The 17,081-nt window shown below is 40.4% G+C and overlaps 1 protein-coding gene across 2 annotated transcripts in view; it reads right to left on the bottom strand.

Moving 5' to 3' along the window:
• Window positions 1,844-17,081, bottom strand: part of LRRC8B (leucine rich repeat containing 8 family member B) — a 74,591-nt gene continuing 59,353 nt past the window's right edge. For both annotated transcript variants that reach the window (XM_018045726.1, XM_018045727.1), the window contains exons 3-5: window positions 15,467-15,570; window positions 10,791-12,957; window positions 1,844-3,482 (exon numbers count right to left, since the gene is read on the bottom strand). In XM_018045726.1, coding sequence (XP_017901215.1) covers window positions 3,210-3,482; window positions 10,791-12,932 — 2,415 coding nt within the window. In that variant the 5' untranslated portion in view covers window positions 12,933-12,957; window positions 15,467-15,570 and the 3' untranslated portion in view covers window positions 1,844-3,209. The remainder of the gene's footprint in view (window positions 3,483-10,790; window positions 12,958-15,466; window positions 15,571-17,081) is intronic.

Below are 17,081 nucleotides of genomic sequence, written 5' to 3'. Positions count from 1 at the left end.
ATTTGGTTTTAAAAAGTATTCTTGGGCTTCCCTGGTGGCTCTGCTGGTAAAGAATCTGCCTGCAATTGGGAGACCTGGATTTGATCCTTGGGTTGGGAAGATCCCTTGGAGAAGGGAATGGCTACTTGCTTCAGTTTTCTGGCATGGAGAATTCCATGGACTGTACAGTCCATGGGGCTGGAAAGAGACACAAGTGAGTGACTTTCATTTTTTTCACTTTAATATTATAGCTAAGAGAACAGAGCACTCCATGATTACAAGTAAGGAATAAAAAAGAATTAATATTTTAGCATTAACCTACAACCACTTGCAACTTTGGAAAAATATTCAAAACGAATAAATTTTGTACATATAGGGATGTGCATGCAAGCTAATCATTGTGTATCTGTGTGTATGTAAATAAAATGCATCTAGTCTAGCATAAGCCGTCAACTTTGTTCTGAATAACATCCATATTTATTTTTTGGAAAATGCACTACACATTCTTGGAAAGCAAGTGTCAACTAGTCTCAAAATTATAATTGAATAAACTTCATTTGCTTCTTTGAAAATCCTCTTCCAAAATGAAGATCTGCTCCAATATAGCATAAAGTTGGCAAACACCACAGTTTTGCATGTTAAGTGGTGGTGTCAGAGTTCATGACATCTGTGTTACATCATTCTCAAAGCTACCTAACAGTGGTGTGTGGGATTGAAATAAAAATGTCAGCTTGAAAGGAGTTTGCACTAGTAACCACATTCTTGTGTTTGGAAAGCAGCTTACAAAACTCATTATGATAGTAGCTTGCTTCTAGAAATGTAGACAGGTGATAAGGAAGATTTAGCTAGTGCCTTTTGCAGGTGAACAGAACCTGGTGACTAGCCAGGAGGGGCTGTAGACTGTCAGGGGAATGGTGTGTGCGTGCTTAGCCGCTCAGTTATGTCTGACTTTTTGCGACCCTATGGACTGTAGCCTGTTAGGCTCCTCTGTCCATGGGCTTCTCCAGGCAAGAATACTGGAGTGGGTTGCCATCTTCTCCTCCAAGAGAGTTTCCCAACCCAGGGATCGAACCCACGGCTCCTGCACTGACAGGCGATTCTTTACCACTGTGCCACCTGGGAAACCCCAGGGGAATGGTAGTAAATCTGAAATTTGTTTTGAAAACTTTTCCTTATCAAAAGGGATAGGATTTTTCATACACATTATGAGTAATTATATGACCCAAAATGAACATATTTCCATCTATCATATTCATGTTCCAAACATAAGATAATCCTATCCAACACTGGAACTGGTACACATGACAATTCTACTGTGCAACACAGATGGGAAACATTCAAATGACAATGATCTCACATTAAAAAGATTGAAAATAACAAAAAAACCTAGATAGAGTCAGAATCTGTTTTCTGAAATCTAGAAGAAAGTTTCATCAGTTATGCCTGGGTCCCTGAGAGCTTGAATGTTCTGACTAAAGGCAAGTTTTGGTAAGAACTGCATTTTTACATTGTTCCTTCTCATTCAGAATAAACAGCAGTGTTTTAGGCAGCTTTTGGTGTTTTATGTTTTTTATAGCTATTACTCAAATTTTATTTAATGTGAACAGTTCTTTTCTCTGAATGTCAGCTCAAAGGTATGTGGCAGGTGAGGGAAGCTACATTTGGCCATACTTTAAAAACTCATTTTCATCCTTCTGGAAGGGACAAAGCAAGGGAAAAAACATACCATACATCACAATTCCATGTTTACAGTACTCTTTACCCATAGTGTTTTCCAGTTTTGTCAAGGTGCAGTTAATAGATTATTTCCTAGTTTGAAATGGCATCACAATGCCTAGACACAGAGAAAAACACATCGAAAATGTACATTTCCCCAAAATGAGTCAGTCGGCTTTATTCATTTTACAATACGCATGATAATAAAAAGCCCAACACAAAACTCTTTATTGAAAAAAAAGAGCAAAATGTATTCCAGAAAAGTCAGACAAAGACATGAGATGAATTTCAGTTAATTAGATCTGTTTTTTTGTGAGCTTTGAGAACTCATATTAAACAATGAATAGAGGCTGAATGTTTCACATTATAATCCTATCTAGAGATCATGCAGATGGAGAACACAGCATTTTGTTTAACTTTTACTTAATTTCTACAGAGTGTCAGTTTTATAGATCCAAATCTGTACCTCTCCCCTCCATCACAGTTTTCGAAGTAATTAAGAATGGTTACCCGTACAATAGCACAGCAACTAGGGAAGAGAGAGGTAGATGATGTGGCCATCCTCTTGGAAGGAAACCCCCAAATATTTTTAGGGCATGAAACACAAGGCTTTTGTTATCCAGAAATAATTAGCTGCAGACTACAAAAACATTTTGGAGCCAAGTGCGCACAAACGTGAGACTCGTAAGCAGCCGAAACCATGTATATTAATAGTAAGTTCTTAAAGAAAAGGATGTGTTCTCTGTACCTTACAAAAACTATTCTCACAGATTTTGCATCCAAGATTACACAATATAAAATATTTATGTTTTACATTTGATATAAAAATTAGTAGCAAATAAAAAAGGCTCTGATGAGATACAAGAAGAAATTGCAGAGGATACATTAAAATTTCAGGATGGCCAGAGGATGACTTGTCCTAAATACCCTGCTCCTGTTCTGTGCAAAGGCCACAGGCAGGCACTTTCTCAGGGTTCATCACTGTTGTTAAGAGAAAACCAGATGAAGGAAGACTCAAACAAGCTGGGGCAGGAAGTAAAAATTAAGCCAAGGAGGAACTCTGCCAAGCGCAATGCATCCTGCCTAAAAGTATTTAAGAACATAAATCAAAGACAGTGCTGAGTGTACCTCAAGGGAATTTATGTTGATGAGTTTATGGCCTAGGTGATAAATATCAAAACAGGAAGTCAGTTAAAACAAGTATGCAAGTAAGTTATATCTCATCTTCAAAAGATAAAAATTGCAGTGTAGAGATTCAATAATTTCATGGCCCCATTCTACCCTCCAAGTGTACACTTCTCATATCTCCATAAGTTAAAGATCAATTATTCACAAAACTGTTTCAGTGTTAATACTTTTTACCTGTTTAATTTAGACACTGAGTTGCCTTATTATAATAAGACATTTGGTTATAGTTAGTGATAATTATCCATTGTTCATCTTTATAACTTAGGAAATTTTAGTTCTCATTTAAAGCCCTGGAATGTACTTTTAAAAATTATTCTCTCTTTAGGTCAACATTTATCCAGGCATGTTTGCAAACGTTCTGTTACAGGGGGAGGAAGAGTATTGAGCAAATTCTCCTCGACAATCAGACAGCTCCGTTTTAGGGACTGACACCCTTCCAGTTCAGGAGGAAGTGTTTCCAGGTAATTACCGATGAGCTCCAGATGAGTAAGGTTCGACAGCTCACCCACGTGAGGTGACAAGCTCATCAGGCTATTTTTCCCCAAGAGTAAACACTGCAGCTTTTTGCACTGAAACAGCCCATCTGGAAGCATCTCAATCTGGAAAGGGAGAAAAAAAGAACCCAGTGAAACTGGTTTTTGAGGGCCTATTATACTACAAGTATTTATTTATACCCCTACCTTTCCCCCAAAACATTTCCAGACATTTTAAATAGGTACATATAACATTGATGATACATTTGAAGTAGATGGGAAACTTACAGGAAAAATAAGGATGTTCTGAAATCAGGACTGAGGCCACCAAGAACTTCAAAACCCCTGCTGTATATGGGTAGGCAACAGATTAGCTCTAGCAAAGCAATTCTCAACTCTCAAAGGAAACCTATCAGTTACATATTCATTACAAACCAATAACTCAGGAGAAGCAAATCAATCTCAACAGTCCTCAAAAAGAGTTTACTGTGTGAGGTAATGAGCTATACCCTCAAAAACAAGGCACGAGGCTATTTCTTAGGGTTTCACAGTATAGACTGAAAACTTCCTTCTGGTTTAAAAAAACGCTGACAGAAGCAGAGACAAGAAGATGCGATCGTATAAACATGTACGTTTCATTCTCCTCTACATGCACACTCATGAGTATTAACTCTTACCTGCTCCTGAGTTTTAAGTCATATGAAACAGAGAAATCATTTGGAATATGATAAATAGCCTGTGACTAGGTCAATGCCTAGAAATGCTCAACTAAATTGCTCCTCTATCTGGTGAGAAGGTTGCATGTGAGTTTCTAAGGGAGCCACAGTGTGTATATGAAATGGGCTTATTGGGGAAAGACACCTAGAGAAAGGGTTAGCATACTCAATATGCTCAGCTCTCATTCTGCCACTGAACTGCAAGTTTGCTCCAGGCCAAGCTGGACTGCACATACACCACCCTCTAATGCTTCACAAATTTATACAGGCCTGGACCAGGCAACTCTGCAACTATGAAACAATGCAGGCTTCCTAGTTCAAGAAGTTGCTTTGTTAGAAAGGGGGATGAAAGGGGCGCTCTAGAGTTCAGCTTCCTCCTCTGATGACCTAGTACAACCCCACTGAGCCAGTTCTCTGCAGGAACTTCCAGAGCCTTCCAGAAATATCTCTTTAAAAAGATAAACATTCCCTATACAGTGTAAAAGATGGTCAGACTGCATTAAAAGGCTTATTATGTTGGAATCTGCCCCCTCCTCTATCACTCATACATACATTCAGTACTGGATATCCTTGAAAATAAATCTAATGATCACTGCTTCTAAGACTATCATGCAATATAACTCATCATTCTACATCAAAATACTAAAGCAAAGGAAAATAGCTACCCTTTTATTTCATTCCTTAAGAAGGTAGATACAAAACCACAGATATGTCAATTTTGGCATAGATATGGCAGAAAAATGAGAGAAAAAACGTAACCTCATTCTGATCAGACATTATCTGCAGCTCAAAAATAGGGTCAGTGACATACAAGTAGAGGGAATGATCAGTCCTGTGCAATGAATATGCTCAGGGTTGACAGTGTCTGCTGGCATAAAAGGAATGACTTAGGCAAACAGGCTGAAAGGAGGGCAGGCTTGTCTCACCTGTACTCAGCGGATGCCTGCTGAGAGCCTTGCTTTGTGCCAGGCTCCCAACCAGGTGCTGGGGGTAAAATGCTGAGCAAGACAGATGGGTCTTTAAGACCCACGCAGGGTCTCTCCACCTTGGCACTGCGGACATTTGGGGTGGGATAATTCTTTGCGTGTGGGTGCCCTGTGCATTCAGCAGCATCCCTGACTAGATGCCAGCGCCACTGCCCTCTCTAGTTGTGACAACTAAACATGTCTCCAGACGGATGTCTTCTGCAGGGTGAAACTGCCCCCTTTGACAAGCACTGGTCTGCTGGGGAAGAGAAGCATTAAACAGTTATGGAGATCATTAGCCTGCAGTGGCTGCTATGAAGAAGAGTGCCTTCACCAGGGCTGCATCAAAGAATCCCAATCTCTCTTCTTCAGTCACGCTTCCAGACTCCAGCACGTATCTTGCTTAATTGTACTGATTTCTTTTATTGGGTGAAGACCCTAAGCCATTGCCCTCTCTGGCTATCAGCACTACCATGTCTCACTCATCTTCTTTCAAATCTCTGAATTTGTGATTTTAGCTTCTTCTCAGCCCCCAGCACAGGTGAGGGATTTCACCAGGCAATGAGAGTGAGCCTCCGGGGTTGGCCCCTCAGTAGTGTCACTGTTGAAAAAGTGAGTGAAAGGCTGTGGACAAGGCACGCTTCCTGAGCGCTAAGCGTCCGTCTCAGCCAAATGTACTGAAGCCCTCAGAACATTCAAAGCAGGATGGTTCTCTTCCTATATTCATGGCTGACACTGACAATTAAATATTTCACTGTTTCCCAGAGGCTGGGACCTCACTTCAGAATTCTTCTCAATGTCAGCTTTCCTATTTTTCTGGCCATTGACACATGCTATTTCAGAACATGCCAACCTAAATCCATAAAGCCCAATCATTTCAAGAGACAAAGCTGAATATTTCCATATTTAAGTGATAATGTAAAAAACCAACATGGAACATTGCCACATAAATGATCTTTAGAGGGGATTTCTACACTATTCACCTTTGGGCTAAACGTCTGTGAGTTAATAAAATTCATTTAAATGCAGAAAGAAATTGGAAGACCGAGGTATAAGTTGGAGTCATTTTTAAGATCTGAGCAAAGTCATTAAATCCTCCTCCTTTCCTGTGCTTCTTGGTCACATCCAACACCATCATAATCCAACTACACTTTGGCACTGGAGAGAGCTGGAGGTTGCCTCTTCCTACCCCATCACCCGCACACACCACTGCTTCCCACGTAGCATCATTTGGACAGATGCATCTGAGCTGCAGGAGAAAGAGCACTGGAGGAGGAGCTGAAGAGAGGTTCCGGCCCAGATCCATCACTGGGAAACTTTGGACCCCAGGCAAATTGCTCTAAGCCTCAGTTTCAGTATCAATAAAGTGAAGGCAGTGTTTTAGAACAGAGGTTGGCAAAGATTTTCTCAAAAGGAGCAAGAGGGACCTCCCTGGGGAATGGTTTAGACTTCACCTTTCAATGCAGGGGAGCTAAGACCCCATATGTCTTTGAGAACTAAGATCTCAAAAACCCAAAACAAAAAAATAGAAGCAGTATTGTAACAAATTCAATAAAGACTTTAAAATGGTCCACATCAAAAAAAAAAAAAAAAAGGAGCAGGATAGTAAATATCTTGAAGGTTCTGCACGCCAAATGGCAAAACGGAAAATACTATGTAGGTAATTATAATAATAAAATAAAAAAATTCCAAATGTTTCTAAGTGATATAATGAAAAATATAATAACAATTATAATTTTTTTGCTAATATAGGCCCACTAGGGAGAACAATGGAATTTATTTATGGACACTAAAATTTGGATTTCCTATAATTTTCAAATATGAGGAAGTATTATTATTTGATTTTCTTCCCCCAATCACTTAAAAATTTAAAAACCATTCTTAGGTCAGGCTGTGAGTAGATTTGGCTCCGAGGCTGTACTTTGCTGACCTCAGGACCAATGATCCATAGTATTCCTTTCATACGTGAGTCTCTTTTTAATCTATATTCCTACTTCTAAATCACAACTGGTTAAAACTTGCCATGGGGTTCTGTTTCTTGACTGTCCTCTTCCAACCCTTGAGTATGCCACAACCAGCGCCTCCTCGGAGGCACCAATTCGGGTTACCTAGCACTGTCAGGCTCAAGCCTCACCTTAGTTACCACCCAATGACTCAAACTTGAACTAGCCTGGCAGAATTCAAGGCAGTCTCCATTCGGACCCCCTGTCTAAAGGCTCTTATTGCTTATTACACCTGGGCATGCCAGGGACAATCTTCTGGGCATGACTTCTATCCTTCCACATTTCCCCAATTAGTGTTCTCAGAACACTCCTCTCAAGAGTTACCATAAAAAAGAAAGCCTTGCTCAAATACATGTGCCAAATGTTGCACACCCTATCCTCCTCTTGGAGAAGCACAATGCATGTTCATATGATAAAGGCTCTGAGGAATCCTGCCGCAAAAACATGGTAAAAACTGTTTCATGGTTTTCATGAGAAGACCTATCACTATCCTGTGGAGTAAAGTCTGGAGTGTCCTCTCAGTGAATGTCTGTCATCTGGGGGCTGCCCAACATCTGCAGTGTCTGGAGAATTCTCTACCTCACCTTCCTGGGGCTCTTGGTGGGAAGCAGCGCCCACTTCCCACAAGAGGACTGACAACGCCAGATTCTTCTGCTCCAGAGCTCTTGCAGCGCGAGGGTGAGCATTCATGAGCATGAGCGTGTGCATTTTCTCGGTTGTGTCTGACTCTGCGCTACCCCATGGACCACAGCCTGCCAGGCTCCTTTGTCCATGGGATTCTCCAGACAAGAATACTGGAGTGGGTTACCATTCCCTTCTCTAAGGGATCTTCCTGACTCAGGAATAAAACCAGTCTCCTGCATCTTCTGCACTGGCAGGCGGATGCTTCACCACTGAGCCACACGGGAAGCCTGTGAGCATTCACAGGCTCTACCAGTTGCTTAGATGTGGGGCTCAGGGCATAAGGCAGAAACCATGATGAACTGATTTTGTGGGAGAGCAAGGGCCACAGCAACAGCAGCATCGTTTTCAGGGCGGCACTGGTGCTCAGTGCTGATATGGTCAGTGTCAGGGTACATCTTAATTTTACTTTTGTACTATGATTTTGGCTGCTTTTCTCTTGCTATCTAACTTTGTCCCTGTTTCCCAAGCCTGATTGTGTAGTCTTTTCAGCAATGAGACATGACATCTTTTCAATAAACCCCCGGGTTAGCATTTGTTGCCTATGAACGTGACACACTGCCCAAGTCTTTAAAAAAGTGTTCTTTCTGCAATCTTTACCAACCTCCACTCCAGAGAGAGGAATCAACTCACATTTCTGAGTATAAGCATATCTAAATATTTACGCTGCAGGTTTGATGTTTTGTTTTCTAAGTTTTATAAATATTTTGGTCTACCTTATAGAGTCATGAGAACCTTAAGGTTTCAAGAAGAAACCTTCAAGTTAGTTAAATTCCTACATAAAACATGAATCCTCAGTTCCCTTTACCAATATTCCCACCAAGCAGCTGACAATTGATACCTGGACAGTTTTATTAAGAAAATCACTTCTCCCTTCTCAGATGTTCATTCAGTCTCTGGACAGCTTTCTTGGAAAAGATGAGAAGTCTTCTCTTGCTCGTCTGAGCTCTAACACCAACAACAACTCCCAACAGGCTTTCCTTCCTAAGTAGGGCTTCCGAATGTTTGAAGACCAATAGTGTGGACTATTCTCTTTCCCTTCCCTTCCCAGTGCTTCCTATCACTAGGCTACACTGTCCCACCAGAGAGGAACCTTTCATCTCTCTGGCTGCTGTCTTCCAATTTCACCACATCCTTAGTAGGTAAGTCTCTTCACAGTTCTGAGAAGAGTGCTTCTCACCCAGTCCAAGATTTGCAGTCATTACAACGGTTCTGAGGATGCTCACAACTGCTGTTATGACTTCTGAGACAACACAACCCAAGAGAGTATTGTTCTTGGGCCATAAACTATCTTAAGCATAAGAATTTTCATATGCTACCAAGTACCCTTTCCTTAGTCAAGACAAAATATGTCTGATTCTAACACCTAGTCTCCCTGTCAGCCACAAAAGAAGTCAATAAACTTAGTGTCAACAGTACCAACAATCTCACAGTTTCATGACATTAAACTAGAGAAAATCATTAACTTGCTTATACACTTAGATAATTATGGTTAGATGACAATTTAATCAGCTATGACTTTCAAAACTCCATGGAGTGATTTAACTGGACAACAACTTGGTGAAACCAGTACCTTTCAAAATAATTATTTATATTTTTCAGCACAGGTTTAACAATGGGAAAACTGTGACCAAAATGCTAATATTAGTCAACTTTATAATTAAGCAACACTAATGCTAAATCTCTAGACCTGTAGTTTTCAAAGTGTGGTCATTAGACCAGGAGCACCAGCTTCACCTGAGATTTTCAGCGCTATACACTCCTGGATCCTACACCAGACCTACTTACTGAATGAAAAACCCTGGGAGTGGAGCCATGAAATCTGTGTTTCAACAAGCCTTCCAGGTAATTCTAAGGTACACTGCTAACTTTTAAAGGAGTTTTAAAACCTCATAATCTTATAATGGGTTCTATCCTTCTACATATAGTGAAGCCGCAGAGTTCTAAAAGTCAGCATAATTTCTGTTCTTTCCCCAGCTCTGGTATTTGTCCAACAAGCTACGGTTTCTAAAAACACTGTCTGGTGATCAATATGTTTATTAGCCAACTCCATGCTCACAGATATATTTAGCATGAAATATAAACTATTTAAAAGTCTAGGAGTACATCTATGGCTAATTCATGTTGATGTATGGCAGAAATCAAATTAATATTGTAAAGCAATTATCTTTCAATTAAAAATAAATAAAAAAGTCTAGGAGATAATACCTTTTTGGGTGGGGTGGAAGAAAGTAGTTCCCATTTTAACTAAAGGGGAATCATTTTAATCTTTTGGCAGACCTGATTTCTGACAGGTTTTTTCTTCTTCCCATATGGATATTACCATCACTCTCTTGCCCTTTCAGCCAACATGATTTTTGTCTTTTTCTTCCTTCTTCACATTTTAACCTAGGAAACTACTCATTTATTCTGTTTTTTCTTGTTTCAGCTAAGTTAAGTTCTCCTTAATTTGGCTTTACTGTTGCAAATTATGGTTCATTTTTAAAGCATGGATGCTGGAAAAAGCTTCTAAGAAGCCCTAGTGCTGCATTATAGAACCAGGCCTTTCATTTTGAATTGTCTTTCTAGACGTGCATGGAGATTTCAAGTCTTTCTTACCGCATCACAGAAAGAACTTATGAATAATTCACAGTCCCAGAATTTTTTACAAGAAGTTGTCCTCTGTCAGACTTGGAAAGCTGAAAAATTTTATGAAACTTTATAAATATTGTACTTAAGCCTTTTCTGAAACGAAAGTAAGCTCTGCCATAACTTTTGTGATTTTTATGTTAAAAAACAGGGAAAGAGGATAAAGAGAATATTTGGGTACCTACTACATGCCAGAAACTGTGCCAAATGCTTATATATACTTTTTTCATAAAATCTCTATGACAACTTGTAAATTACATTAAAAACTGACTCTCAGTGTTTTGATAATTCGTCCACAGTCACATGTCTAATAAGTGGTAGCCAGGCCAAGCTCAAGATGCTTAGCATGACTTAAAGTCCATTATCTTTAGTGACATCACACACTGCAACAGCAGATGCTCAAATGACTGGCCAAAAAAGGGAAAGAATGGATCTACTTACGTTGTTATTGGTCACAGCAAAGTACTGCAAATTACTCAGATACTGGATTTCTTCTGGAATGAAGGTTAGGTGGTTATAGCTTAGATCCAAATAATGTAGTTTGGTGCATAGGAAAAGCTGCAGGGGCAGGTTCTCAATGTTATTATGGTCCAAAGAGAGCTGCTCTAGATTAGACAATGCCCCGATCTGGGCTGGAATATAAGCAATGTTATTGTGCCACAACTTTAAGCAGGAAAGATTCTGGAGGTGCTGAAAGCTAATGATCTCTTCCACAGTTTTAAGGTTATTTTCTCTGAGGTCTAACTCATGCAAATTGTTCAGACTGAAAATGGAGTGTGGAATACGTTCCAGGTCGCAGCTGATCAGCTCCAGGCTTTTCAGATTGACCATCTTTTTCAGATTGTTCAATACAACCAGCTTGCTCCCCTCGTTATCGAGGGACAACTTCTGCAGCGAAGGCAGGAGGTCTGTGATAACTTGTGGGATCCGGGAGAGGCTGCTCTTCAAGTAGAGGGTCCTCAGGTTTTTCAGATCCTGAAAGCCCTCCAGCTGCATGGTGCTTACCTGCTCAGGCAGCACACAGCCCGACAGGTAAAGCTCCTTGAGATTCTTCAGGTGAAACACCCAGCGCGGGATTTTCCCCATTTCAGTAAATTTCAGGCGGAGGATTTTTAAATTCTCCTCTAGAAAGGCCAGGGCAGGGTGGTCGACCACCAGGGACGAGTGGTACACGTGGAGCTCCTTGAGGCTGACCAGCTGTGAGATCGCAGAGGGGAGCTTGACCTCAGGGATCAGCTCCAGGCTTAGCACTTCGATTTCTGTCAGCTCGAAGACATTGTCGGGAAGACCGTTTAGCATGAAAAGGTGCAGTTCTACCTTGTCCTGGGCATTTTTCACAAGCTTGCTTTTTAGCTTCTCGACCGTCCATTCATTGTTGAGGTTGATCTGTTTCAGTTTGTTCTCACTGACCTCTGACAGGAATATGGAGAAGCGTTTGGAGTAAAGCGGGTCGTATTGATCAGCCAGATGGAGGATAAAGGCGAAATCGTTCTTGACATCCGGAATGTCGCTGTAGTTGCTTTTTTCTCTCAGTGCCTCGAAGGAATATTGCTTCAGAGAGCTCCGCAGCATCCACCACAAGCTGTAAGACGAGGTGAGACCGTAAAGTATAACCAAAATGACGTAAAACGAAGCCAGGACCTTGAATATTTCTGCCAAGGAGTACACACACTGGTAGCGCTTGTATCCAGTAAAAGCCTGCACATCCACTGAACAGTCAATTTCCAGAGTGATGTAGGTTAAAAAATACGGAACGTAAGTTATGATGAGGACAAACAAAATGACTTTGACTATGATCTGCTTCAGGTACACTCGATAGATGATGTCCTTTTGCTCCACGTGCAGGCGGAACCTTTTCACTTTTTCAAAGATGGCTTTGGCCTGTTCGCCCTCCTTCTTGTCCAGGACGCTAGAAGTCGGGCTTTCTATGCCAGCTGACTCTAAGCCAGGCTGTGGGTAGGACAATGACTGCTTGTTGGAGTCCACGTCGCCGGCTGAGCACCCTGAGGACGAGAGCAGAACCTTGGATTTGGAGAAGGTCAGGGGCCTCACTGACTGCTCAGCCACTGTCTCTGACAGGGCGCGGGTGGTCCACGGAGAATCGAAGCACTTGTGCAGGATGGCCACAAAATGCTCGAGCCTGGAACTGGTGCTGGGGTAGTGAAGCCAGAAGTTGCTGCAGGCTGCAAAGATGAGCGTGTGCAAGAGCACCAAGTAGGGGAAGAACTTGGCGAACCAGTGGAGCTGCTTTTCGTAACAGACGGCGTCAATGTAGGAGTACTGCTGTCGGTGGAGGTCGTTCTGGATTCTGAGGGGCAGCGGAAGTGGCATCCCGGCATTGGAGGATGCGTTCACGCTGGCTTTCAGGATGTCCCAAGGCACGGCGCAGTGATTGTCAAATTCCACCTTACAGGGAAGACAGCACAGAACCCTGCTCTGTGTCAGCTGGAGGGCTCCAGCCAGCACGGCCACCAGCAGCATGATCAGGGTGATGTAATACCAAAAGACGTCCCACCATGGCTTCAGGATGTGGTAACACGACTGGGCGTCTGCTAGACATTTTAACTCTGTTAGTGTGATCATGGCTTCCCTTGTAGGAGGACAGAAACTGGAAGAGGAAGATAAAAGAAAAACCACTGAAGCAAGTACCCCAAGTAAGCTTAAACTCTAATGTCTGTACATATCCAAGTAGGATTTAGCTCAGGGGCGAAACCTGGCAGGCAGGGGTGATGATCAAAAAGTACCAGTCTCCTGGCTTCATTTGAAACCTTAGGCTATGCCAACTGAGAACTATAAAGTCCCTTAGATGAGAGACTATTTGGTGACCGCCAGACTGGATCTCTGCAAAGGTATTTGGGGTAGGACGTGAAGCAACTATCTACCTTCCTCCTGCATCTCCACTTCATGCTAACCTATTAAAAACCAGAAACTGAATTTTCTTCAGTCAACATTAGGAAAATCTGTTCCTGTGCTACTGATTTCTAACAACCATGTGTTGTACCTTCTAAATGGTCCGAATAAGGTCTATTTCACATCCCACTTCCAAGGCTGGAGCATCGGTTACAGTCCAGGAGCTGTGTTTCAACCACTACAGGAACTTCCTTTGAGCGAGCACTACTTTATATAATTATCCCTTAGGATTAGCAGGATCTACCAATCCTATCTATGTTCAGAAAAATTATGATTTAATATATTATCTCCTTTTCCCCTAAGCTCTAACTTTGTAACTTAAATTCACACACAACTTAGAATACTTAAAAGCTGACACATAATGGTAATGGCTTAAAAAAATGGATGGGGAAGAAAGCCCTAGTTACAACACCCTACTATGGGGACTCCCTTGTATTTAGTGTTTTGACAGCAAAGTACTATTAGTACAAATGACTAAGGGCATATGCTATTATTATTTTTGCCTTCAGAAACAACAAGGTGGGTTTTTCATTTTCATACTGAAAAGTATTCAGAGAATACTCCTTACAGAAATGACTTACATGGTGTTCAGCCTTACACAGACCAATTGTTTAAAAATTGCTAACTGGCAAAATCCAGACCACCTATATGATGGCACAGAGTAAAGACAGATAAAAGGAAATATGTGGATCTAATAACAATTCTGGTTAAAAAGAATCACAGTAGTATGGTCATCCTTGCTAGAGGTCCGGCTACAACCTTCGTCCAAGGACTTCTCTTGCACTTTTTTGAATCTAAAATCTTACCGTCTTCCCTGGGTCTGAGTTTCTCTCTCTAGATACCCTAGTCCTGATAGCATCACCAAGAAAAAATTTTTCTCTCATTAGTCCTCCTCTGAGGGACTGGTATCCTGCCTTGAACCCTAAAATCCCATTACAGAGGCTCTGGTACCTATGAATAAGTGTCTTTTCTTTTGCTGGTCAGCCTTAATATATAACGGGCCATCTGACTCTGACCCTATGCCTTCATGCTCTCCCCTCCTTGCTAGGGCGTCCCAGGGCCTCTGATTTTAACTACTTGCCTGCAGCACGAGTTTCCACCTGCATCCTTTCTAGGCAACATCATCCTATATGGGTTTTACTTCCTCTTAGGACCCATGACTTGATTAAATAACTCTCCAGGGCTTCCCTCCTTTACTCTGGTTTACTGGATCTCTTTCTAACTCTCAACTCCTCCCTTTCTGCCTCACTCCACTGCAGTTAATTATAACTGTGTCAAGACATGACAAAAACCCAAAACAAGAGGATTATAGGCAACAGATAGAAAGTCTGGACTTGGACCCCAAAATACCATAAATATGATGGGAGGGAAGGATGGCAGAAGACACTGCTGGGTCAACATGGGAAAAATACCTAAGGATTTTAGTCGACATGAATGCACGCTTTAAGCTAACTGTGTCATAGCTATTATGCAACATATAGCTACATTTATGCTCCATACAGCCATAATATGACTGTCATCTGTGGCCATATTAATTCATGAACTCAGATAAAGGGGTAACAGTCCTTCTGTGCTTGCCTGGTAAGATCACACCTGGAACCCAACATTGAGTCACAGGTTAAAGACTAATTGGACACTGAAATAATCAGGAGCTACTTGTCTATGAAACCATTTCCCTTGGAGGAACACAGGAAATTGATGATATTCAGCTGAGATAAAGGATGACTAGGGGAATCTAAGAATTCACCCTTACCTTTTTGAAGGACTACCTCTTGGATTAAAGAAGAAGTAGATTTCTTCCAGAGGCAGAACTAAGAGGATGCACATTTTAGAAAGTGATATTTTAATTTGTACTGGGACATCCACAGAAATAGTTCTCTGAAATAGTTTAGGCCCTTCTCCCTACCAGGACTGAGCTAAATAAGATGACCATCTGTCAAGGATGTTGTGAAGGCATTTCTTGTAATGGATAAAGAAAGTGAAAGAGATCATCTCTAAGGGCTTTGCCAGCTCAAAGTTTATAGCTTTATTTGTCCTCTCAAAGATCCTCAGAGCTAAATTCATTAAAGCTATACAATAAACTATAGAATAATATAAACAGAAACAGCTTTAACAATAAGGGTATTTGACAGAGAGCAAATATTTATTCAACAAAGAATACAAGTCAACATTGGCCAAAACAATATACTTTAAATGTTTATACTTACTATAATGAAAACAAAATGAATCCAGTAAGTTGACTGTACTTCAATCAGGAGGCCTACACCTTTTGAAATTTCTTAGACACACCATCTCTGTGATTGTCTTCATTCTAAGAGAAAGTATAGGTATCTTGAAATAGCTGTGATAATTCAAACAAAATTGGAGATACTGTCTTTAGAGACCCTCTCCATCATAAGACATGGCAAGTGGATTTTCATAGCTCAGTTTACTTTTCACACTGGAGGACATTCTGGCAAAGCTACTTATATAAGACCCCATCCACAGACCAGATCACATATGGCCTCTGACCTCCCTTAATTTATAGAGATGTTTCTACAGAAATTTACATGTTACTAATAACATATTTTAAAGTGCCATAGCTACAACAATTGGGTGAACACAGCCTTTTCCAGGCAGTCTACATACTCTAATTTTGCTCATTCAGTTGGTCTTATTTGCATTCATCAGATGGCCCGTCAAATCATATAATTTCTGCACTTTATCGCACATCTATCCAAATGAGATTCAGTGCTCTTAAAATTCAGCCTACTAATTCATTAAATATAGTTACAAGTTAATAACTTATACAGCTCAGAAATAAGACTGAACTTCTCTGAAATTATATTATTAAATGTAGCTATCCTTTACATTAATAGGTTTTTGTTTTGTACATAGCAAGTTAATAAAAGCCATTCTTAGCATCTATTTCAATCATTTTCAATAATTTAAATTACACACATATATATACTGATTTGTTTGAAATGTGAGAACATTTTAAAACATACAAATTTTTTTTTAGTTGGGTGTGAAAACTGTATTTTTTAGTGCCTATGTTTCCTCTGAAAAGTTGCTGAGAAGGCTTATATATTTGCCTGGAATATACAATCCATTTTTTGGTTTATTAAGTACTCGAAATTCAGCTCAGAGTACTGACCCCAAATTATACTTAAGGTACTTTTAGCAATACTCTTGTAACCTTGTCATTTTCAAAGATCAAAAAGTTAGCATGTCTGAAATTTACTTTGGATTTACCAATCCATGTGTAAAAGCTTCTTTATAACTACTACTCAGGATCAAATTATTTTTCAGGCCAGAAAGCACAGTTAGTGTATGACAACCCAACTGTGTATTAACTCAAACTTAGCACCACTGGAGTATGAGTTTCTTATTCACAATTCATTTTTAAAAGTCTGACAACATATGATAGGCAACTGCATTTATGTGCAGTAAGTGTGATAAAGACATTTGATGTGTGAAACATTTTACATATTGTTCCACGGCACTGCAGCTGTAATGTGCCAGGAGAGAATTTATTGCATAATTCTACAATGCTGCCCAGACATCACGATACTCACTAGACAACACAGTTTCCCTAAAGACTGCAAATACATTTTCTACTTTAGACATAAGAAGAAAAAAACAGAATCACAAACTTCCAACTACAGTAATGGTTTTAAAATAATCAGAATGAGAGATTACTATAACTAACCTGTTAGAGGACCACAATTCACTACAAATTTGTGACATTTATTTGTAAATCATTTTTCCTGTTCTTCTTTTTAAGAATTATAAACTTTTCCTCTCATCACCTAATTTAGACTTCCTTGGATAAGTTCCTCA

This window comes from Capra hircus, chromosome 3, assembly GCF_001704415.2.
Source record: "Capra hircus breed San Clemente chromosome 3, ASM170441v1, whole genome shotgun sequence".
In the NCBI taxonomy this organism is placed as follows: Eukaryota; Metazoa; Chordata; class Mammalia; order Artiodactyla; family Bovidae; genus Capra; species Capra hircus.
Note: the sequence above shows the minus strand (reverse complement) of the source record. Positions and strands in the feature narration are given on the sequence as shown.